Genomic DNA, 23,322 nt, shown 5'->3' with positions numbered 1-23,322 from the left:
TACACAATGCAAACGACTGATACAAATGAAAGAAAACTACCTGATAAACTAAAGAAACACTAAACAAAGATCAAACTCAGCAACAATCCCTCTATAACTCCTCCCCTCCCTCCTCTCTGATCCCTCAGTTCAGCCTGATCAGGTGAGTGGTCACTGCTGGCATCCTGCAGCCACATGTGTGCACTCCATGGCCCTGCAGTGGATCTCAAAGAGCAAAAGAGCAGTTAACAAGGGTCTGTTCACACAAAACAAAATAATCAGTAAACTTGCTGTATCAGTTAACTGTCAATGTGCATGTGTGCTCCTCTGTCACCTTAGTGAGGGGGATGCTTCCCAGCTCCATCACAGCATAGTAATAAAAAACACAAGCTCTACTAATTCTATCTAAAGATGGAGTGCATCCCATCTGATATCAAGCAAGAGGCAGGATGCACTCAGAACAGGTCACCATGTCATCACAGTGCTAACACGCTCACACCTACAGCTCATTCACAACCACTGACTTCTTGGTGACAGCGTTAACCTCTGCATCACCAAACCGCCCACATTTCACCATCACATGTTGAAAACCAGGAACTACAACAAATCCCCCAGGATCACTGAATAACCCAAAACGCTACGATTCATGTGCAACAACATTATTGATAAAAAGAAAAAGAAAAAATCCGACATGAATGCCTTTTTAAAAAGCACATGAAGAATTAAAAGCACCTTCAGTTTGTATCATTCTGTTGGTCATGTCACCGGGGCTGCTGTGTTTTACACTGATTAATATTCACACTTTACCATGTTTTGTTTTATTATAATTTACTAAAAACATATTATGTATTTTGTTTGTTGGACTTTCAAGGTCAAAACAGTGACTAGTGCTTTAACAAGTATGTGCTCCTCCAGACAAAAGAAAGGGTAATAAACTACTGTTGTGCTGTGTGCTCACTCTTATTGTAAAGGAAGGAACTAACTGAAGTATCTTAAAATGATTTATATTGTTGAAATCACGAGGCTTTGTGCTTCCAAGTAACATGTGGTTGATAGCATTCAGAGTACACTGACAGAATTAGTTTTTTGTGTTCTATTAATTGGTTTAAGTCCTGTATTTTTCTTTTCTTACATGGAACAACAAAGAATCCAATTTCCTTTTATTGTACAGTTTACAGAACAATTTTTAACATATTTTTTAAAGGCACTGAAAAGCTTTGAGACTCACTGAGGAGCACAGAAACAGAAGGATTTACGATAAACAAATACTAAAAATTTGAATTATTACAATTATTTTAATTGATGTAAAGATGCACAAGTATGATCAGTCTCTGGCAGAATAATGTGGAATCCATTAAAACCTGTCAGACAGCACACTCCCTATGTTACACTGCATTATAGCAACAGTTAATATAATCCTGCGAGTTGTGCTTTGTGCAGGTTCGAGCAGTGAGGAGGCTCTCCACAGAGCAGAAACACTCCAGTCGGATTGAGGAATTTTCTTTTTCACAGTGTGTTTTGGGAGCGGCTGGTAGCCATAAATAAAAGTGTCCCGATACACACGTGGCCAAATAAAATAATCTTGAATCTACAAGATTAAAATACTTTATGTGATTACGCGGTGTAATATTAAAACAGTACTAATTATGGCCTGGCTCAATACATCTGAAGCATATGTTAGATTATAATTCATACACAATGTGAATCACTGCAAGTCGTCCGAGCTCTTCAACGCTTCCCCAGAGACAGTCTAAAAATCATAGTTGGCTTAAAACCTGCCTGAGTAGAAAAAACCTCATTATTAGCTGGCAGTGTGAGGACACTCTTGTTTGATCTCCCACCCGCTCAATAGATTTTTAAAACAGTTGATGGAGTGATTTTTTTTCCCTCCCATGCCATTAAAAGGAGGAGATGCTGGCACATAGATATGCGTGATTCATATCTGGGAGATGCTTCACACACGCACACACATACATGTACACACACTTCCTTAAACTTGGAAGCTCGGTGTTGTTTTGTGAGTGGCGGCAGCAACATCAAACGTATCTGTGAATTAATGGAAAATTCAACCCCCCTTCCCCAGAAGTTTAGTCAGACACCAAAGTTTTATCCAGCTGAAGAAGACTGATTTGAAATTAAAGAGGCAGAACTGAATGCGGAGGCGTGTTGAAGGGGATGGCTGTCAGACGAACATATGGCTAGTGACTGAGTGGCTAACCAGTGGCCATATGCAATCATCTAATCATGTTTATGGCCATCAAAAAGCTGCGGATGATGATTGGCTCATCTGTAAAGCTGTCTGGCATTTATATTTAAAGCGTACACCTGAGCATGTGCCTTTGTCTCTTAGCAATCTGCTGAGATTACTCCCTTGTGTCCTGTCTGATAACATTCAAAATCACTTCTGTCTTGCCTCTTCCTGCAGTTTTTGCAGCGCAGAGGAAACATGGGTGAGTTCTGAAGGCCTGTCTTTTGTAGCATCACATCGCTCTGTTTCATTCTGGAGTCGTACCGTGGTTTGGACTCGGAGGATCTCTTTCAGATGAGGATAAATGGTGTGCAAATTCAACTTGTCCACATCTGGGGCAGCCCGCTCAGAGGCCCTGAGAGAAGAGACAGATTGAAAAAAGAAAAGAAAGAAGATGACAGAAGATAATTCCAAACACATCTCTCTGACCAGAACAAGCACCTCCAGTACTGGAGATTTTTTTTTTCTTCTAAATGTTCTGGCAATTTTCATGTGGGACCAGCAGCTGGAGTTAATTTACTGTGTAAGATGAACTGAAAATTTGCCAGCTTATGACTTAAAAGGTCTCTTGATATCTTCTGCTGGGACTGCAGTGGAAGCAGAAAGGGGAACAGCACTGGGTAAAGAATGCAAACAGTTAGAGCTTTCTCATGTGGCATGTTTTCAGAGACCATGCAGATTACATAAGGTTCAGGTTTACTTCAAAGCTAAGTTGTTTGGTAAAAAAGCAGAGGATTAGCAAAAGGTAGCACTGACATCGTGAACTGTTCAATACTCTCAGAAATTCTGTTTGTATCGGACAATTCTGCATTGGACCACATACGTCTCCACACTGAAGCCAGTGTTAAGGGCAGATGTAGGGAGCAGGCTGCAAGTTGTCAGAATGCTTCTTCAGAATGGCTCCACACATTTAGAACAAAGACCTTCAGTGGACATAAACAAGCTGGTTCAATGAATGGAGGGTTAAGGTGACAGGTGGGTAAAAAAAAATCAAAAAAACATTTTTTTTAATTAATTCGTCAATTCATTAAACCCCTAAAAGGGCTGCAGGGTGGTGCAGTTGGTAGCACTGTTGCCTCGCAGCAAGAAGGTCACCGGTTCATGTCCCAGTCGGGGCACCTTAATCTTTCTGCGTGGAGTCTCCATGTTCTCCCCGTGCAGCGTGGGTTCTCTCCGGGTTCTCCGGCTTCCTCCCACAGTCCAGAAACATGTTGAGGTTAATTGGTGATTGTAAATTGCCCGTAGGTGTGAATGTGAGTGTGCTTGGTTGTCTGTCTCTAAGTGTAGCCCTGTGATAGACTGGTTACCTGTCCAGGTGAACCTGCCTTCACCCTGAGTCAGCTGGGATAGACTCCAGCCCCCCACGACCCTAGTGAGGATTAAGCGGTGTGTAGATAGTGGATGGATGGATAAAACCCCTAAAAACAAACAACATATTTGGAAGCTTTTTTCAATAAAATCGACTCCTTCCTCCCTAGAATGGCCTACATGTACCTCCATCCTGTTACTAGAATATGCAAATCAAGGTATTCCATGCCCCCCTCCACCCGTCCATCCCCTTGCTACAGCTCTAGCCCACCTTCTCACCTCCAACATGGTGAATAATCTCTGCAACACATTGGCTAGCTGTAATTTTGTATTTTAGTGATTCATGTTTGAGCTGGAAGCTGACAGGATGGCTCCTTCAGTTTGTTACATGTGAAACCTTGGAAGTCAAGTTTTCAGTACTGATCAAGATGGACGTGTTCAGCCATGAGCTTGGCTGCATGTTTCTCTCATGAGGTGTTCTTCAGCATATAAAACACCATAGCGACAGTGTTAACAAGGTAAGTTTAAAAACAACGTGATTTTCACCAAAGGGGGTCTTTAATCACAGTTTGACACCATCATGATCTTTCTCTGTCCTTGACTGCTTCAGATACTGACATTAAAAGCTAAACAACAGTCTTACATTGAACGTAATTTGTGGGAATCATCCAACATCAATATTCTAGAAACAGGAAGTTCCTGAAGGAAACAGGATCCTTTGAGGAACTCAGTTCCATTACCTAGCTTAGCACCCAAGGAGCCAGAATGTAAATTAAATTTCAGGGAGAGTTTCATTCCTTAAAAAAGCTCTGTGTAGTCCTCTGAGGCATTGTACTTTAGTACCAACTGTGGTAAACATACGTAGTAAGTACTCTGTAATCTCTAAAAGTACTCGACTACTTCCTAACATATTGCCATACACCTAAAAATAATATTTAAAAAAAACAGCAAACTGATTGTAGAATCTCTTGAGCTGCTCCAACCTGACTGGAAGCCTACAGATGAAACAACCCTTGTTGATGTTTTGTTCGTTTCTGCAGAAGTCAACCTTCAGAGGGAATCTGACATCTTTGCACTAATTTGTTCGTCTTGTTTTGGCCTCGATGTGCTGCAGACACTCAAGTAACAGTAAAGGAACGTTTCTTTGGGAACGTTGCTGAACATTAATTCTTGTTACATTAAGTTCCAGGAAGTGTTTATGAAAAAGCATCTTTTGGGTGGTGAGAAAGTTCTAACACCCGTTTCAGACATTATCAACACATTATTGTTGCACATCATCAGCCAGAAGTGTTTCACCTTCCAGGACGGCACAAAGCTGTCATCCACTCAGTCACTGATAAACAGGAGTAACCCTGATAACGTACGTGGAGTGAACGTGAAATCTCACTTCATTTAGTGACAGTGGAGCTGCTGCTTCACTGCTGCTTTCATTCACTGCCTTTAACGTTGTGTTCTCTCAAGTTCTCTGAGCAAAGAAAGAAGAACATCTTCCCAATGGCAGACAAAGGCCTCATTGTGTGTAAGTGTCGTTCAGTGGTGTTAGTCACCGTGGACACATACAAAACTGAGTTTTTAACCCAAACAAACATCTTTTTCTAAATCGAACCAAATAGTTTTGGGGCCGAAACATGACCAAACATCAACTCACAACACAACAAAACACCGTGCAAAAAGCAGTGAATGAAGCAGCAGCTCCACTGTCATTAAATGAGGTGATAACGGAGCTCCATTAACGGGCAGATAAGAGCCTCCGGAGCTACGACAGGGTGGAGGAGGTCCTCCTGGCCCTTATCTATGGAAATGATATGCACTGATAACGCTTACTGAGCAGCATGATAACATCAAAACCAGGTGCACTACGATGTAATCTACAGTAAAATACCAGATGATAAACATTTTATAAATTTAGGTTTTAATTAGGTAAAATCTAAATTAACTAAAATAATGTCGCTGGTACTGTAGAGGCAGAGTCTGGCATCGAGGGGAATTCTGTGAATCACTGCTGGTTTGAATCATTTTGTCCAGTTCAGTCATGTTTTGTAATGATTTCATCACTACTGATGTTCATACTGACGTTGTGTTGCAGAGGTACGACTGGCACCAGTTTTATTGGGGCTTAACTTCAACATACTGTTCATGTTTTATGCCTTCCTGTCAAGAATTCCCTCAGATTCAGTGTCAAAACCAGATTCTAAACTACAGCTCTGTTCAGAATGTCTAAATAACCTCTGTCACGTTAATAAATGTCAATAAGAAATACACATTAAACATGGCCTGTACAGTTTCACAGTTTCAAGATTCCCTACAACCATCGTTTTAATTGAACTGACCCACAGCGAAGGGTCAATGACCCGTCTCAGTGGATACGGGTCAGACATGACCTGAAACAACCTCAGGGTCCAAACATTTGTAGACCCTGTACAAAAGTATGCAATCTTAAAACATTTTCATTTCTGTGTATTTTGGATCACTTTAGAAAAAGTCATCAAATTTCAGGCTAAAAGAACGTTTAAGGTAGTTCTACTGCTGTCCAACATCAAAACAGGTCAAATTTGAGCCGATGCCGTATGTGAGGGTTCAGGTTTGGGTTTTTTTAGTTAGGGTGAGTTATTTTTTGGCCTTTTGTGCCTTTATTTGAAAGTGTAGTGAAGAGGGAGACAGGAAAGTGGGGAGAAGAATGAGGGAAGGACCTGCTACAAACTGTCATGAGCCGGATTCGAACCACTGCGTCGGGGACTTTAGCCCATGTACATGAGACGCCACCTCAACCAGGTGAGCTATCACGATACACGCCGCCCCAGGGTTCAGGTTTGTTTGTCCAGGCCATGAACTCCTACAGTCGGGTGCACTGCTTATCTTGTCAGGAGCAAAACAGACTCAACAGTGACGGCAGGAGGTCTTTTGCAATCTGTTGTTAACATGTGAGTGACACATGAACACCTCTGACCTTGTCTTTATGTTCCACGTGTGAATAACTGCTCACACTGTTATTTCAAACTGACCTGTCATCGTGACGATTCGCATCTTCCTTTCCACTGAGCGGGCTCATGAAATGACCCAAGAAGTGTTTCCACCTCACCGGTCCTGTTGCTCGCACACCGTAGCTGCATGCACACACACAATCCAGACCACACGCATGAAAAATACATGACACACAAGAGAGGATTGTGAATTTTTTAAGATTTAAAGAGCAAAGGGCAGGGAGGTTGAGGCAGAATAGGTAGGTAAAATGAGGGAAGATAAAATAAATAAATAAATAAAATACTGCTTTTCCTACCGGCCGGTCAGTTTCTGAAAGGAGAGAGGGTTCATGGGAAATATAAAGCTGCTCAGAACAGCCCTGAGGACATCCTGTTTCACCAGGCCGGAGCGGGTGGTGTCGAAGGCCTGCAGCGCTCGCCACACTGGGGAGGAGTTCAGACACATCTGATGGGAGGAACAACACACACACACACACACACACACACACACACACACGGACATACGTTCATATTTTAGAGACAAACCTCCTCTTTCTTTATCTTTCCTTTCCTCAATAAGGACAGGAAGTGAGTCATCTATGGGTTTTGGTTGCCATGGAGAACATCCCAGTGCAGCTCTAGGATGCAAGAACAGAGTCAGCCCCGACTCTGCTGCCTTTCCTGCAAATTAGCTGTGATTAACACACTAACTCAGGAGCTGATTTTTCTGGGCAAACATTTTAATTAGGAGTGTTCCCTCTGCTGTTTGCATCCTGACGCGCCACTTAGAGCCAATTTACCCCTCCGTCTTTAAAGAGGATAATGCAGGGGAGAGGGCCAGATGGTGACACGCAAACAGGAGGAATTAAACACACAAAGTCATTCAGACAAGTCCGCACCTTGTTGTAGAAGACAGTCTGCAGCTTCCTGTGCGGCAAGACTGATGGAGCATCGCACAAGCTGGTCTGAGATTCTGCTCTCGGCGTTCTCTGTTTCTCACACTGAGCTGCTCCTCGGCTGGACACGTCTAGAAAACACAACACGCAGGATAACTCTTCATTCTAGTGTTTATTTTCAAACCGAAACAACCAAGAAATATGAAGCTGCTTGGACAGTAGGCTGTTGTTTTATAACTGATTTCTAATCATGTAAGTTTTCAGCCAGCCAGCATGATTGTCTGTCAGTTGGTCGACCACTCGCCAAAATATCCTGACAAATGTTAGTTGGAATACATCTTTGTACAGATGTTCATGGTCCCTAGATGACTAATCCTGTGTGGACAGTCTTGGTTTTGAATGAAATATCTCAAAAACTGTTGGACAAGCTGCCATTACATTTGGCACAGATGTTCAAGAGGCTCGGTGGACAAATCCTGAGTTCTTTGGTGATCCCTTAAGTTTTCAGCACCACCAGCAGGTTAGACTTTTCACACATGTATTGAAATGATTGCATTCCAATTAGTTGGTGATTACTATCGACAAATCAAAATTTCTGCCAGATTTGTTTGTTATCAGCCCAATAAATGGCCGGATGGGATTGATATGCACTGATTAAAACAAGCAGCTTCGTGCAGAATTAACCAGCTTTACCATTAAAGCTAGAGTATGCAGTGTATTTCAGGAGCATTTTGATCGAACACGTGTTGAACGTATCTTTACATTTCTACAGCAATGAATAAATCAGGTTCTCTGAGCAAAAAAAAATAATCTTCTCTTTGGCGGTCACAGGCCCATTGTGTGCAAGTGTTGTTCGATGGTATTCATCTGATGGAAGTGTGATTTGCTCTGAACTGGATGTGATGACGTAGCTTCCTCTTCCCACCAGGTTAGTCCAGCAGCTGTACTCAGCCAGTACGGGTCCACGTGTCCCGATCTTTCTGTTGTTCCACCTGACTGTTGCTGCTTTCTGCGATCTTGCATACTCTAGCTTTAACGTCTGCTAGTTTGTGCTTAGTGCTAATTAGAAAAGGCTAGCACACTATTGTACCTGCCCTTTAAATAAGAATCGTGAGCAGACAGTTAGCTTAGCATACCACAACGACTGGAAACAGCTGCCCTGGCTCTTCTGCATTGATCTGTACAAAGTCTACGGTGTAGAAATGTTTGGAAGCATTGGTTTTCTCATCTAGATCTGCACTAAGCAAATAAAGGATTTCCCCCCACCGTCAAATGATTTCTTTGAAGAGGACCAAGTTGTTCTTGTGTTTCAAATTTACCCACAACCCCAAAATAGCCAACCATAATGCAGCTGTAGTCATCTACCTCGTGGTGCCAGTGTAGCTGAAAGAGCAGCTTGTGTGGCTGCAGACTCTTAACAAGTGTGTTTTTGTACCGGGTTGGTGCTTCCTGCTGCTCCCTGTGTGTTCATACCGAGCTTAGTGCAGACTGGAGCAATCTTGAAGCTGTCGCCAAAGCCCAGCTTGTCCAGGAACACTTCGTAGTTAATGATGGTCACGTTATTGGGACTGTAGTGGTTCCACAATCTTTAAAAAAAAAACAGAGAGAGATCTGTTTATGTTTAAATAAATAGCACAGTGACCTATAACATCAATAAATCTGTGTCAATGATGAGATAAGAAAAGAGGTCACGCTTTCTGCTTGGCTTTGTCTGTTCTCGCTCACTAACACAGTGAGTCTGTGTGAGAGCGAGAGAGAGAGTCCTGAGCGCTAAAACCAATTAAAGCCATTGAAAATGAACCTGTCACACACAATCCTCTAGAGCCGCGTCAAAAAAGTTGAGCTGCGTTTCTGGAGTGGATTTGACTGCAGGGCCCGAAGTTTTAAAAGTCAATTAGCTCTCTCTCATCCAGGGACAAAGGCTGACCACAAAGTTAGTGTTAGTGATCTCGTCCTAGCTGACAGACGTCTTCCCACCGCAGGGAATACTGGAAATAGTTGGGCCGCTGCTGGTTGGTTGATAATGTGTGTGTAACACATTACTGTATTCAGACATGTTGTAAAAATGACTGGACTAAATGCATGTACACTTTAAATGTGTGTGTTTAGACGTTCAGCTGAGGAGCTCACATGTTGAGGGTTTGCACAGTGAAGCTATTCTCATCAATAGACACATTAACAAAAGGCAGAGCCAAAACAAAGCCTTAAAACGTTTTGTTACTGACGTTTCAGCACACAGCACACTGATAGGGAACTTTAATACGGGTTACTTTAAGTGCAGTCACAGTTAAGTCGCAAATTATTCATAGCCATGCAAAAATTAGACTTTTGGTGAATTTTTATTTGACAGTAGTTTTCTTTAGGCCTGAAATGACAAAAACTCGTGATAAAAGAAAGACATGAAGTTACAGATGTTACTGATACATTTGGATTTTTATAATTCATATTATATTTTTTAGTATAATATTAGCATCAATCTGTTGCAAATTTCTGAGCAAATGCAAGCTTCTATTCCAAATGGTAAATTCTACCATTTTATACAGCATTCTGATGAATTAAGAACAGCTTGCAGTTTCTAAGTCAATAACTAGACAGTGGTAAGAGTTTAGTCAAAACCTCCAGTTCTGCGTTATGTCTGCTCACAGGACAGGGAAAGGCTGCATAGCAATATCAGAGTGTTTTTAAGAGCCGGTAGCTACACTGAAAAATCTAAATGGGCACTGGCAAGAATGGTGGTATCAGAGGCCAGGACAGGGGTGTCCAATCCTGGTCCTCGAGGGCCACAGTCCTGCGTGTTTTAGATGTTTCCTTCTTCCAACACACCTGATTCAAATGATCAGCTCATCATCAAGCTCTGCAGAAGTTTGATAATGATCCTGATCATTTGAATCAGGTGTGTTGGAAGAAGGAAACATCTAAAACATGCTGTGGCCCTCCAGGACCAGGATTGGACACCCCTGGGCCAGGAGGAACCCAAAGATCACCACCAGCACTATCCTGATGAATCTGAGCATTTCTGACAACATCCCCAGACAGACACTCAGACAGCAGACATCACACTGGCTGGTCTTTGTGGACATCAACCGTGGACGACGCCACTCCTCCAAGTCAGACACACCTCACCTAGCTCACCTCGCCTTTTCAAATGCTCACCGAGACACAGAGGAAAGTTAAAATGGAATTGTTAGTTTGGCGAAATAAAAGGAGGAACAGTCAACTCCAAGAACACCATCCCCATTGTCAAGCATGGTGGTGGAGGTGTCATACTTTGGGATGTTCTTCAGCTGATGGGACAGATACTCTTGTCAAAGTAAACGGCATCGTGAGAAAAGAGGAAGACATTAAGATTCTGGAGGAAAACGTCAGTCAGTCTGCAGAGAAACTCGTTGTTGGGCAGCATTGGGTCTTCCAACAAGACAATGATCTGAAACATACCAGGAGGGGATGGGAGAGGCCGATAGGATGCAGCTCGACTAGCGTAGCGACTGGTATCACCAGCGCTTGGAGTGGCAGGCATGCTGCTCATGTGAACACCTGGGGACGGAGCTTGGGTCGGGACTTGTTGGGGATATCCTGGGCCAGCTGGCTGGTTGGGTCTTAAAGGAAAGACAAGTGGCTTGTGATAGTTGGGCAGCGCCCAGAGTTTCAGGTCACCATTAACAGGTTTCTGTACCTTGGGAGAACTCGGTGTGTTGGGTTGGCGTTGCGGAGTCGAGACCGTATTCTGCCATTTTGCAAATAAGGGGCTGTTGTTGCGTCTCCATACAGGTGCGGTTGGCTGCTAGTTTGAAGCCTGTGCGTTGCTCTGATCAGCGGCTGGAGGCGTCAAAACGTCACCCATCAGGTTATTTGAATCGTCTGTGACTCGATACGCTTTTTTAGATGGCAAACCAACGCTGCCACTGAGCAGCAAAAAAATCCAGGAAACCCACAAAACAAGTCCAACAGCCATGGCTGTTAGCTGAGAAGCAGCACCCCACACTTCTCAGTTCTTGAGACAGATCAGATGTGGACTTCAGTGTAACCTCGACAAATGGTTAACAGAAAACAACTTCAGCATATTAGAGCAGCCCAGCCAGAGTCCAGGACGGAATCTCATTCAGAATCTGCAGAAAAAACTTAAGAGCAGAGTGATGGCGAGGAGGTCTTCAGCCTGGAAGACCTGGAGACGGTCACAAAGAGGAGTGGCACAAAATCCCAGAGGAGACATCCAGGAATAGCGTTAGCATTTATAAGAACAAGAGATAAGATAGGATTTTTATTGTTTAGAGAGAATTCTGGACACAGTACATTTAGTTTAAAAACATTCAAAAACATAGAACTGTTGAAAATGTGCCATCATCATCTCTAACACAGGGACTCACTGGTAGTTGCTGATGTCATGTCCAGCATGAAGGAACCTTTTAATCAAGTAAAACTTCACTGCATTTTCATTCTGCAGAAAACGTGATGCAGATCTTAGTCTGCATTCTTTTTATTTTATTTGTGTTGTTATTATATGAACTGTAAATCAGTGGCAGTCAAACTGTCACTTAAGTCGCATTTGCAGCTCCATATACACGTGTGATTATCTTCCACCATACATAGACCCATAAATGCACCTGACATCATTCACAAAGCAATGCTGAGCATGGACTATGATTCACCTTTAAAGGCCCACTGAAATCTGAGTGGGTGTTAGCTCAGAACAACCTGACTAGAGCAGTCCTAACATAAGCGGGACATGTAACTTAGAGGGATAGTTTGACTTTTTGGGAATGTTCACTTTCTCACCAAGAGTTGTAGAAGATGAAAATCTCAATATGTGAAGCTACAGCTTAAAATATTTAGAAGAATCAGGAGGAAACTAAGTAGTATCCTCCAGGGCTGAGAGATTAAGCCAACTCACAAGTTCTAAAAACTGCAGTGTAGTTCCTCCGATGCCCACTTGAGCTGCTCCAGCAGTGAGTCAGTCCCCACAGACCTCCATGTTTAAATGTCCAACGGTACAGCAGAAGTAAACATGTTTACACCCCGATGCAACAAACTGCTTTTGTTTTCTGTCTCTAAATAACTTGTTTGTGACAATTGTACAGGAATGGATTTTTATAGAACTCACACATTCAAAGTGCATTAAGGGTTGTCACATTCTTGTTCATTTTTGGACTAATTGACAGTTAGGAAGAGTCTGGCACTGCCAAGATGGAGACAGTCAAAGCCTCCATACTGAGCTTCAAGACCACTGTTAGGAAACCTGTGGGTGACAGCACTGGGTGTGTCCATCTATACATATAGTCTGGTGCTGTCCCAAGTTGATCAAATCCACCTATAAGCACCTTTAAAGGTCACTAATGTTGTACAGTTTCCTGTTTAATCAGCACAAACGCCAGGCCCAAAAAAACAATGTTTTATAAAGGGTTATGTGTCAGACTACTGCCTTGCTCAGTAACGTCTTGGTGTTTGCTGGTATTGTTTAATGTTTCATTTTGTGTATTACGATGTGCTGAATATTTCAACGTAACACTATGATTTTTCCTCAGAGTGACTTTTGTTACGTAAAGCAGGTGTAACATCTATTTTTTCATCACATAAGAGTCGATGTGAAAACAGAGAGAGGACGCTCACAGTAATGAACCTACAGAGAAGAGTCAGCTGAACCTGCAGCTTTCATCTGCCTACAGAACTTTTCAGTAAGTTTCAGTTCACCATTTATCCATTCAACCACAATTTTAGTGCTCTGACTCATTCTCAGTGCTCTCAGCGTTGTTTCAGGCCACTGCAGGAAGCTGCTTCCAGACAAAAGCATCCAAAAAGCCACTGCACACTGTACACGGACTGAACACTGGACTTATTCACCAGGTTCACACAAACACAACAGAGAATGACTGATGGTGTTTCTATGTAAATGCTGGATGTGTTTATAGGCAAGTTATACACAGTATCTGTGTTATGTTCACTATTTGTTTCTGCTGCCCCAGAATGCTCCAAAAATCAGCTCTTGCAGGTTTAAAGTTGTTTGGAGCTAAACCTTTATAAATAATTAATCAGTTTGGGACTTCAAAGGAGTTGGCCTTCATAAGAAGATTTATTATTGGATCCAGTTGTGAGAAAATGGTATGGAACCCCCAGTCTGCTCGTGACTGGGGAACCGCATGTGCACAGCTGAGGTAAGTATACTCGGTTAGGTAAGGTCGAGGCAGGAAGCTGATCTGTGAGCTCTGACGAATGTTTAAGACAACAGTTTTCTCTTTTAAATCATTTGGACTCACCAACATTAACCAGTCTGTCTGATCATCTGACTGCTGCTGTTTCTGTGTGTGTCCGACATCTTTTAGTTGTATTCATGTTTTTCCACAGTTCAGCAATTAACTTGGTAAGTATAGTGCAATATTTATTTCCAAAAATAATCCCCCAAACAATCTAAGTTGTCATAAACCAGACTGATCATCTAAGCTTCATTAGAGCTGCCTAACGGATACCTCCAGCACCTAATGTTTGTTCTTGGCTCTTGGAACAGAAACTGAACTTGAAATACCAATATGTTGGCAGGATTCCCACCTCACCAACCACACAACTAATCTTTCTGTGTGCTTTCTGTGGGCCCTTGCTGCTACAGATTTGATGTGTGATCGGCTGTGACAAACAGCATCAGATGTATGAAGCTAAACCCCACCTGTGAAACTCCTTGTCTGTCAGGCGGGTGCAGTAGTTGTCCAGGATGCGGCGGAACTCTTGCTGCTGGATGTGTCCTCCTCGGTTGTAGTCAAACAGGCGGAACAGTCTGATCACAGTCCTCAGGTTGCCTCCGATCTGCGGGGTTCACACGTGGTGATTGACAGCAAACAGCAACACTACACCTCAGCGGCGCCCGTGAACTCCTGAACCCAGCCGACTTGTGAGGCTCAGCTCGCCGGAGCTTTCATCTTCTGTGAACACGGTTATTGACACGCCTGCCTTGATCTGTGGAAGCCTGGGCCTGTTCCCCAAAGTGCTGACAGCTGATGAGGTAGGAGAGAGCAAAGTGGAGATGCAAAGATCTCTGGTAGACAGATGAAATAGAGAGAAGAGACGGAGGAGGGAGGGCACTGAAGAGGATTATAGGTCAGTGAAGTACTAACAGAGAGCTTTATGGTTCTGAGCAGCAGCTTGGAAAAGATGTGCTCATGTGCTTCATGACTAAAAAGCAGAACATACAGGATGATGAAGTGACAGGAACAAGAACTCTTTGAAATTACCTGCATTTATCTATGATCCCAGTCAAACTATTTTAACTAGCAGCACACAAATCGTTGCATTGTTCTTGTCCATGTCGGCTGGGAAACGTATGAGAATTCATAGGATAATAATATCAAAGAAAGCTGACTGAAGTGAAGAGTTATAGCAAGCTTCAGTGCAATTGACACGAGACATGGGAGAAGGGGGTCAACGCCACTGAAGTCACTAAAGTGCAAAAAAAACCAAAGGTCTTAGAAGACATAACCATGTGCATGAAGCTGGAAAAGTTCATACCAGATGTTCTAAGAATACTGCTGAGGAAGAGTAGTTCAGTAAAGAAGCACTTCAAAAACAGCTTCTCCATGAAAACAATCCCTTCATACCCTAAAATGGTTTAGACGTCACACTACACGTTCCTCGTCTTTACTCTGTTTAGATACACAACACTGTGAAGCTACTCTGTGCTACACCATAGCCATGTTTACATAACGTATTTCTTTCACATTAAAATAGTTCATTGAAATGGTAGGATTTGAAAAAAAAAAACCTTCATTCATGGGAAATGAAAAGAGCCTTTTATTGGAGTAATTCAGCCAAATGTGTCTGAACCAGAAAACCAGCTGTAAAGAAGAACACACACCCTGCAAGGTGACAGGATTGGTTCCTCAGATTTATGATGTATGAAACCCTGGAAGTCTGAATCTGTGTTTTTTGGATCGTCGGTGATACTCTTCAAACTGTAAATACATAATAATGTATGGAGTTGTCTGCTTACTTCACTTCTTCTAGTCTTTAAAATCACAAGTATTTAATCACTACATTTAAAATCACCATGCTGACACATTAACAAGCTAAAAATAAACCTGATTTTCATGTGTGGAGGTGTGTCTGCACACTGTGTTTGTCTACAGTTGTGACTTTGATGAAGATAAAATCACATTTTCAGACAGACTGATGCAGAAAACCATGACCTGGTCATTCTTCAGGGCTGACAGACTTCTTGCTGTCGTAACTCTTCAGCACCAGACGGAAGTCACCAACTAACTTAGGGTTGTTTCTATGGACACATTTTTGCACTATTTATGTGCTGTTGAAAGTAGATTACATAAGTATGTCACGATCAAATTCACATGACAGCTTGACAGCTAATTAACTGCTGTGCTATAAAAACAAGCTCATTGGCTGAAGGAATACCAGCAAACAGTTAAATTAAACCATCAAATTCCATTAAGATGACTAGAAATGGAAGCAACCACCAGGATGGTCGCTCACTGAGGTGTCAAGGCTTTTCTCACTCACTTATTGCTATTTTGCTTTAAATGATCTTGTGCATGTTGGATTGCCTCTGTGTATGAAATGTGCTGCAGAAATAAGCTTGCTTTGCCTCACAGCCTTTTTAAGAAGCAGAATTTACATAAATGAAATACTTGTGTACTGTCCAAAAACATGGCACACACCTCTGTTACACTGTGCTATTCTTTTTTATCATTATTAGGAGCACTTTCCCGTTTGCTGTTTTAATATTGGTGCGACACATCATGATATTTTATTGCTTGCTGTTCTAATAATTAATGTGCTGAAGGCAGCAGGAGAAATATCCCGTCTCCCAAAAACACGACAGTCCCATACAACTCAGTGCAATTATGTTTTGAGGAAAGTGTTTTGTCGTCTTCCTTTTTTTTTTCTTTGCCATTTAAACATTTTACAGTTGCTTCTTGTCAGTCAGCCCATATAGTAGATGGGGCAGAACTCGTCGCCCTGGCAACCCAAAAATGGAGAATGTTGTGAAAGAGTCGTATTTGGACCTAAACCATGATGTTTCCTGAAGCCAGCCACATAGTGTTGGTGCCTTAGCCTCACCAAACTGCAAGACAAAGTGAAAATTAAACGCAAGAATAATAAGAACAAACCCTGATTGTCCTGGATGAAAGTCCTGGTGCTGACTTATGGCTCCGTCCTCATATCTACCTCCTCATGTGGACTTTGCAGCTCTATTAAACTGGAATCCTTTCCTACAAGCTCACACTCATCCCTGTCAGTAAGTAAATGCATCTCTCAAAAGTGAATTAAGGTTCCTTTAAAATATGCATGAGAATGCAGTTTATATGTACCAGGCTGTTATCTTGAGTTGAGGAGATGGGGTTGGACTAGACAGCCAGGTCCAAGCTTCTGGGGGCGTGCCAAGGATCAACGGCAAATTAAGCAGAGGTACTCATAATGTTTTGGCTCATCGATGCAGCTGCGGTTTGTAATGAATTGTCATTCATTACATCCCCAACACCGAAAAGAAGACCCAGTGGCTGAACCAGCAGACGAGTGTACGTCAGTGAGTAGCAACACGCACAAGAGGTTTGATGTGTGTGCGATTTGGAAGCTCCTCACACTCTGGGAAGCCGGATGATGAGGGTTTGGATCAGGCTGACATTGTTAGAGCTCAGTTGCAGTCAGTCAGCAAGTCTGAGCGAGCGGCCCAGCCAAGTCCAGCCAGTCCCGTCTTCCAAAGTGTGCGCCATGCACCAGCTCACTGCGTAGCTCCGGGGCGCCACACGAACCACGCAGGAACAGGAGCAGAGATACTAAATATACCCCCAGTGACTCTTGGGTAATCAGAGTCTTCTGTCGCCCAGAGAAGCCTCTGTCTAATTGCACTCTGATTAGACGAGCTGCCAAGTCTCTCAGTGAAAGACGTGGAGGGAGCCTCCCTCATGTGCTACACTGACATTGTCTCTACGCCGAGGCACAAAATAGAGCAGTTGGACTAAAGTCAGGCAAAAATATAGATGCTGACCTCTGAAAATTCTCTGCTTCACCATTTATTTAAGCGCAGTGGATGAGGTTATGTTTCTACAGCTCCAGATTCCTTTTGTTATCCTTTTAAATCACAGAGGACGAGAGAGCCTTTTTTTCTCTGTGCAGCAGTAAAACTTTTAAAATCTCCACTTTTTGTAATCTAACAACTTCAGCAACCGTGCGAGCTTCCTTACAAGCATAACAATTAGCCCCGCATTTACACCACCTTTCATTCTGCCAGAGTCAGGGGAAAGGGAAGAGGCGCTCCACAGCAGACTGTGCGTTTAAAAAAAGATCAAATGAAAGTGAATTTATTAAAGACAGATATAAATATGATTCTATCCCCTCGATCTCCTCCATCCCTCCCTCCCTCTCCAACTTAGAGGATTCTGTGCTAATTAGAAATGTGTTAAAATCACAAAGGAGGGAGAGAGGAGATCATACGGTATTAATGAACAGAGACAGAGGGATATCATCCAATCTCCGTCTCTATCTCCATCTCATCTCTCCCTCTGCACACACACTCCCCCTCTCTTTTTATCTGCCTTTGTTTCCACCTCTCCTCGATTCCCTTGCAAACTTTGTTTCCCTTTCTTTCTTCCCCTTTTGTCTTTCAGCCCATGCCTCCCCCTGCCTTTTTTTCAGCTACAAATTCCTCGATTATTTAATTTTTATCTCCATTTTTTTTCCCCCTCTCCTTCTCTCTTTTCCCCCCTCTCTCTGCTCCCCTGTCCTTCAGTGGTGCCAGCGCTCCATTAGGCAGCTGTGTTCTGGTTGGCGTGGTTGGAGGCCTGGCGCTGTGCCGTGCTCAGAGTGTCTCAGCAGCCCTCGCCCATCCGTCTGCCCGCCCAGCCCCATGGTCCTTAATTAATGAAAGCTCTGTTGTTTTTGTTTACCGGCCTGTTATATGCTAATCCGGCGAGCCCTGAGCGTGCGTGCCTGTCCTTCCGCCATGTCTGTGTTACCCTCTCAGCTGATTAGTATGAGCTCGACAGCCTTGACCCACAGGTCTGATAGCCGTTTGATCGCTGCGTAATGTTCCTCCTCTGAAATCGCTCCTGCACCTCTAAAGGGTCAGTTCACTCAAATGACTAAAGGACATGTTTCCTTCTCACCCCCAGAGGCATTTGAGTCTTCCAGGTATCCAAGTGTCTGCGTCTGTGCCAGTAAACTGGAAATAATTGTTTTGTTTGTTTGTTGTTGCTTGTTTTTTTTAATGCTACATGTCCCACAAACACATTTTCACAAACCTCTTTAGCATGTTGAGGCATTCAAACAACACTAAAGGTCTCCTCTCCTGGATGACTTCAATGATGAGCAACTATGCAAAGAAGGAAAATCAAGGACTGCATATATACAAGACACATAAAGTTAACCTACTTAGTTTTTCATCACTGTTAGTGCTGTGGTGCAAGATGATCCCTACAGAAGGACACAGTGCTGCTGCTGCTGGTTTCTGTCAGTCCTCAGCTGGTGGTAGTGATGAGAAACTGGGTACCGCAAAACTGCATAGATCCAAAGTATGTGCACTTTGCCACAAAACATCTGATCACCGCTGATAATCGTGATTGTGATGCACACTGGCGATGAAAGCCAAAGAGACGTGACACGATTTTCAGCAGCAAATTCAGCGAACAGGTGGCTGTTAACAAACCATTTCAAACTAACAAGTGGGCATACAAAAGTGAAAACAACTGAAAATAAGTTTGTGCTAATAAAAGAAAAACAAACTCAAGTTTCAATTCAAGAACATTCTAAAATGAACATTTACAGCTGGGAAAACAACTTCCAGAGAAAACAGAAACCATGCTGCATCCCAACATGTGGGCGATGAAACAGTCTGAAGGTCTGAATGTCACCGATACACTGTGGATGACAAAGTGGGTATTTGTTGGGTGTATTTACCCTTTAAGGGAGCTTTCTGTTAGAGCGGTCTCCTGCAAGTCATCATGACCACACAGAATACTTTTATTTTAATATGTGTTTATTAGAAAATGACATAACAGAAGCTGTCTGACATGGGCATTGGACAGTCGTCACAGCAGAAACTGATCTAGTCGGGTCCAAATCATAGACTGTATAAAAGATGGACGGAGCTACCGTGACGTCACCCGTTGGTTTCTGCACTGAGACAATGAAGCCAGGGTTTTGCTACTTCCTGGTTGACATCTTGGATTTTTGGATCGTCAGAGGGGGGTGGAGCCATAGGAGCAGTGATTGGTCAGACGGATTGAGAGGCGGGCCCTCTCTGCCCTCCCACATTTACCGCCTTCTGCTCGCTTCGTCTGCATCGTCGCTGCCGACTGTCAGTCAAGCCAGCCACGCCCCTTGTCCCGCAACATGTTGACGATTTTTTTAAAATTCAGTATTGATTTATTTTCAGATTGGCCACCTGATCTCTGGACTTGACCATGAAAACTAATAAGAAATAAATCCTGAGCTGTAGGAATGCAGTATTTCATGATCTGTGATCAGTTCTTTTCCAATTCCAGTCTATGGGAGCCAGGGCTTTGTGGAGCCAGCAGCTAGTGGACGTAGTGATATTGCAGGTTTCTGACACTTCCAGGATGGCTTCATTTTTCAGGGCCGGTTGCTACGTCCATCTTTTATACAGTCTATGCTCCAAATGGACTCGTTGTAGCAGGTTGGTTCTTCTAAATCATGTCATCAATAACATATGAACGATGTTATGGGTTGGGTGAAAAGATGTGTTTTTAATTTACATGGATTTTAACAAAGAAAGGGGGAAAAAAACAACTCAGTGTTAGTTTAAGTACAAACAATGTTAGTAACTTAGTACCCAAGATATTGTACTGAGGAGCATCCACAGTGTGGAAATTTGGTGGAAAATTCTAAAAACAGCCCCTGACTGTAAATTTAATAAAGCTTAAAACCATTTTTGCAAAAATTAGTTAGTGTGAAATTTTACCCACATGTTATGTATTGACATGTTTTTTTTTTCCAGCTCAGTCTCACATCAGAACATCTGGCAGTTCTGTTGATCCACAGAGCAAACCGCACGACTCCAGACCAACTTTATACATTAGCTGTACTGCTGCACCTTCAGCTTTTAGCACATGATTTAGCTGCACCTGAAATGTTTTACCCACTGTTTGGATGTTACTATTTAAACATGACCTTTTATCTGGTTTCCACACGTTAGTAATCCCCTAATTATGTGAATGACAGCAAACAGCAATAAAGGTGCAATTCAGTGTTTGTTAAAGATGGATGTAGACATAGTGGTCTCACCATCTGACAGGAAAACATGAATATCAACAAGCAGGGAGTTCAGACGGTGCTGCGCTGATGAATTAAGAAATAAAGTGAAGAGAATGAATGTGTGCCATCACTGGATCTTCAGACTGCTTTGCTTAATTTAGCTGACCTGTTTAAATACAGGAAAACGTCTTCAGTGATTTGTTGAGCATGTAACCTCCTCAGCTGCTTAATTAGACTGATGATTAACGACTAATGCGACGTGTTTGCGACTCCAGCCTCCCGCCTCACCTGCATGTTTGCATTACACAAACACCGTGTGACCTGGCAGTGTGTACGGAGAGGGCAGAGGGTCGTATCTTTACATCAGACAGTACATTCAGTGTTTGCCTGTGTGGACAAAAGGTGGCTGAATTGAAACCTCACTCATAGAACTCCCGTGAAAAAGTAAAAGTTGTCCTGTAGAACGTGACAGGATGATAATAAATATGCGAGTGAAGCAGCGGTCCTCACATGCCAACAGCATCAAACATTTAGTGCCACGGACGTCTCCGTGTTTTCAGCTGAACTGTGTCGACTTGTAAACAGTGTGTACCGACAAGGCTGTAAAAGACACTCCAGCTCCGCCGCACTCGCGCTAACCTTTCCTGTCACTATGAATTATGGGAAGGAGACAAACGGAGAGATGGGATGGCTCTCTGAAGAGGAGGGATAAAAGGGGGAGACAAAAAAAAAAAAAGAAAAGAGAGACGGAGAGTTGGAGGGGAATGAAGGGAGATCACAAACGGGAGCGGAGGAGGAGAAACCGCTAAGTGACAGAGGGAGCGTGGAGAGAGGAGAAAAGAGAGAAAAGCGAGAGGAGATGAGACGGCGATCATCACAGAGCAGAGGGATGAACTTTCTTTTGTCTGTCAATTAGAAGGCTAATTTCTCTCTGGTTGGGCTCCAGAGTGCCAGAGACAGGCGGCATTAAAGTGGAGCTCAGAGGGATAATAAGGGGCTCTGGGACCATTCTGCTGCTGTCGCTCCCTATCCAAACATTAGCAGTACAAAGGCTCTACATAACCTAAACAACATGGAGGGTCTACGAGAGGGCTTCCCAGAAATACTCATGCTGTGGCTCCTGATAGATGCAGATTAGACCACAGACCCACATTTGATGAAGATTTACTCCAGGGAATCCCCATATGGAGGATTCCTGCTGTTGTGTTGGTTTATTCAGGAACAATAAGGAGAGCTTCTCAGCTGAAATAATAGATGGAAGATGGCTGTTTGCACAGGGCGATGTGGCTAACACATTCTATCTCCATTTGTATGGACAAGCCATGGTTTCAATATAATTTTTTTGTCACTGCCTGAACTCAGCACAGAAGTCCAATACACGTCACATTAGGTTACAAAAGCAGCACTAGCAAGCCAATACACATGCGTTCTATACAGTGTAGTAGACGGCAGTATTGGTGGAGGAACAACCTCAGACTGTTTGTAAATGATGGAAGTGCCTTAAACCTGTATTTTCTCTACCAGCCTTCAGAGGGCGACTCCTCCGGCTGCACAAAGAAGTCTGAGTTTATAGAAGTCTGTCTCTACCTCTCACTTAATCTGTTTCCTCAGTAAACAGTTGATGGTCTCACTGCTAGTTTCAGGTCTCCTTGAGTACAGCATTGTGTTTATCTAGTGAGCTATTGTCTAATATCACATATAGGGTACGTTTTTGATTGGGTGTGAAAGTCAAACCAGTTGTAAGCTCTCAGGGTGTCGTTTGTTAATCAGCTGTTAGTGATCAGTGTCTGAGATATTTATTCATTTCCAAAGAGACAAAATTTTTATAGATAAGGCTAAAGAGTGTTTCAGTGACGTGAAATGTGTAAGTTACACGAGTACGATCATAAATAGGGCCTCCTCAGGGATCTGGTGTCAGTCTGAAGAGGCTTACAGGAAGTAATTCAGGCTCCAGGTCCATGCGGGGAGGCAACTTCTCATTTCGAGTTCACGGCTTTGACTAAGAAATGTAGGACTTTCCTGCTCAGTGTGGAAGCCTCATGACAGGTTAAACCATATGGAACCATTCACAATCAGCCAATAGGAGAAGAGTTTTGTGTTCACTGTCATGTCATAAATAAACTCTCAGAGGTCCTGGCTCTCTCCAGACAGACGAAGATAAGCTCAGCATTAATGTTGCAAGACAAGCCGGTGTTTTCAGCCGGTGGTCGTCAGTCTTTAAGAGTCAGTCACCACTAAATGCATTTGGTTAGTTCACGTTTACCTGCAGGAGTTTCTGAAGGTCTGTGTAGTAAATTCATGACTAAAAAGTTCACAGCGTCTCCTGACATTTTTACTGTGGAAATGATGCAGAGAGAGAATCTGTCAGTCAGAAATTACAAGGGACAGGGCGCCACTATAGCTCACCTGGTTGAGCTGGCATCCCATGTACAGGGCTACAGTCCAGATGTGGAGGTCATGAGTTCGAATCCTGCTCATGGCCCTTTCTCACATGTCCTCCCCCCATTCTTCTCCCCTACTTTCCTGTCTCTCTCTGACTACACTATCAAATAGAGGCCAAAAAAATAACTTTAAACAAAAAAAAAGACATCAAAATAAATCTGCCAGAGAATAAATAATTCTGAGGATCTTTGAGAGCCTATAAAACACATCTCCATCTGTCCTCTCTTATTGAGTCACCAAGTCACACCAGAGTTTGTTGCCCTTTATAGGATTTCACCTGATT

The 23,322-nt window shown here is 43.0% G+C and overlaps 1 protein-coding gene across 1 annotated transcript in view; it reads right to left on the bottom strand.

Moving 5' to 3' along the window:
* The window catches only part of efcab6 (EF-hand calcium binding domain 6), an 86,150-nt gene that overhangs the window by 33,898 nt on the left and 28,930 nt on the right, over positions 1-23,322 (bottom strand). The window contains exons 3-7 of the mRNA XM_008288344.1: positions 14,044-14,180; positions 8,865-8,977; positions 6,813-6,939; positions 6,538-6,639; positions 2,492-2,582 (exon numbers count right to left, since the gene is read on the bottom strand). Coding sequence (XP_008286566.1) covers positions 2,492-2,582; positions 6,538-6,639; positions 6,813-6,939; positions 8,865-8,977; positions 14,044-14,180 — 570 coding nt within the window. The remainder of the gene's footprint in view (positions 1-2,491; positions 2,583-6,537; positions 6,640-6,812; positions 6,940-8,864; positions 8,978-14,043; positions 14,181-23,322) is intronic.

Source organism: Stegastes partitus, unplaced genomic scaffold, assembly GCF_000690725.1.
Source record: "Stegastes partitus isolate 25-593 unplaced genomic scaffold, Stegastes_partitus-1.0.2 Scaffold12, whole genome shotgun sequence".
NCBI lineage: Eukaryota > Metazoa > Chordata > Actinopteri > Pomacentridae > Stegastes > Stegastes partitus.
Note: the sequence above shows the minus strand (reverse complement) of the source record. Positions and strands in the feature narration are given on the sequence as shown.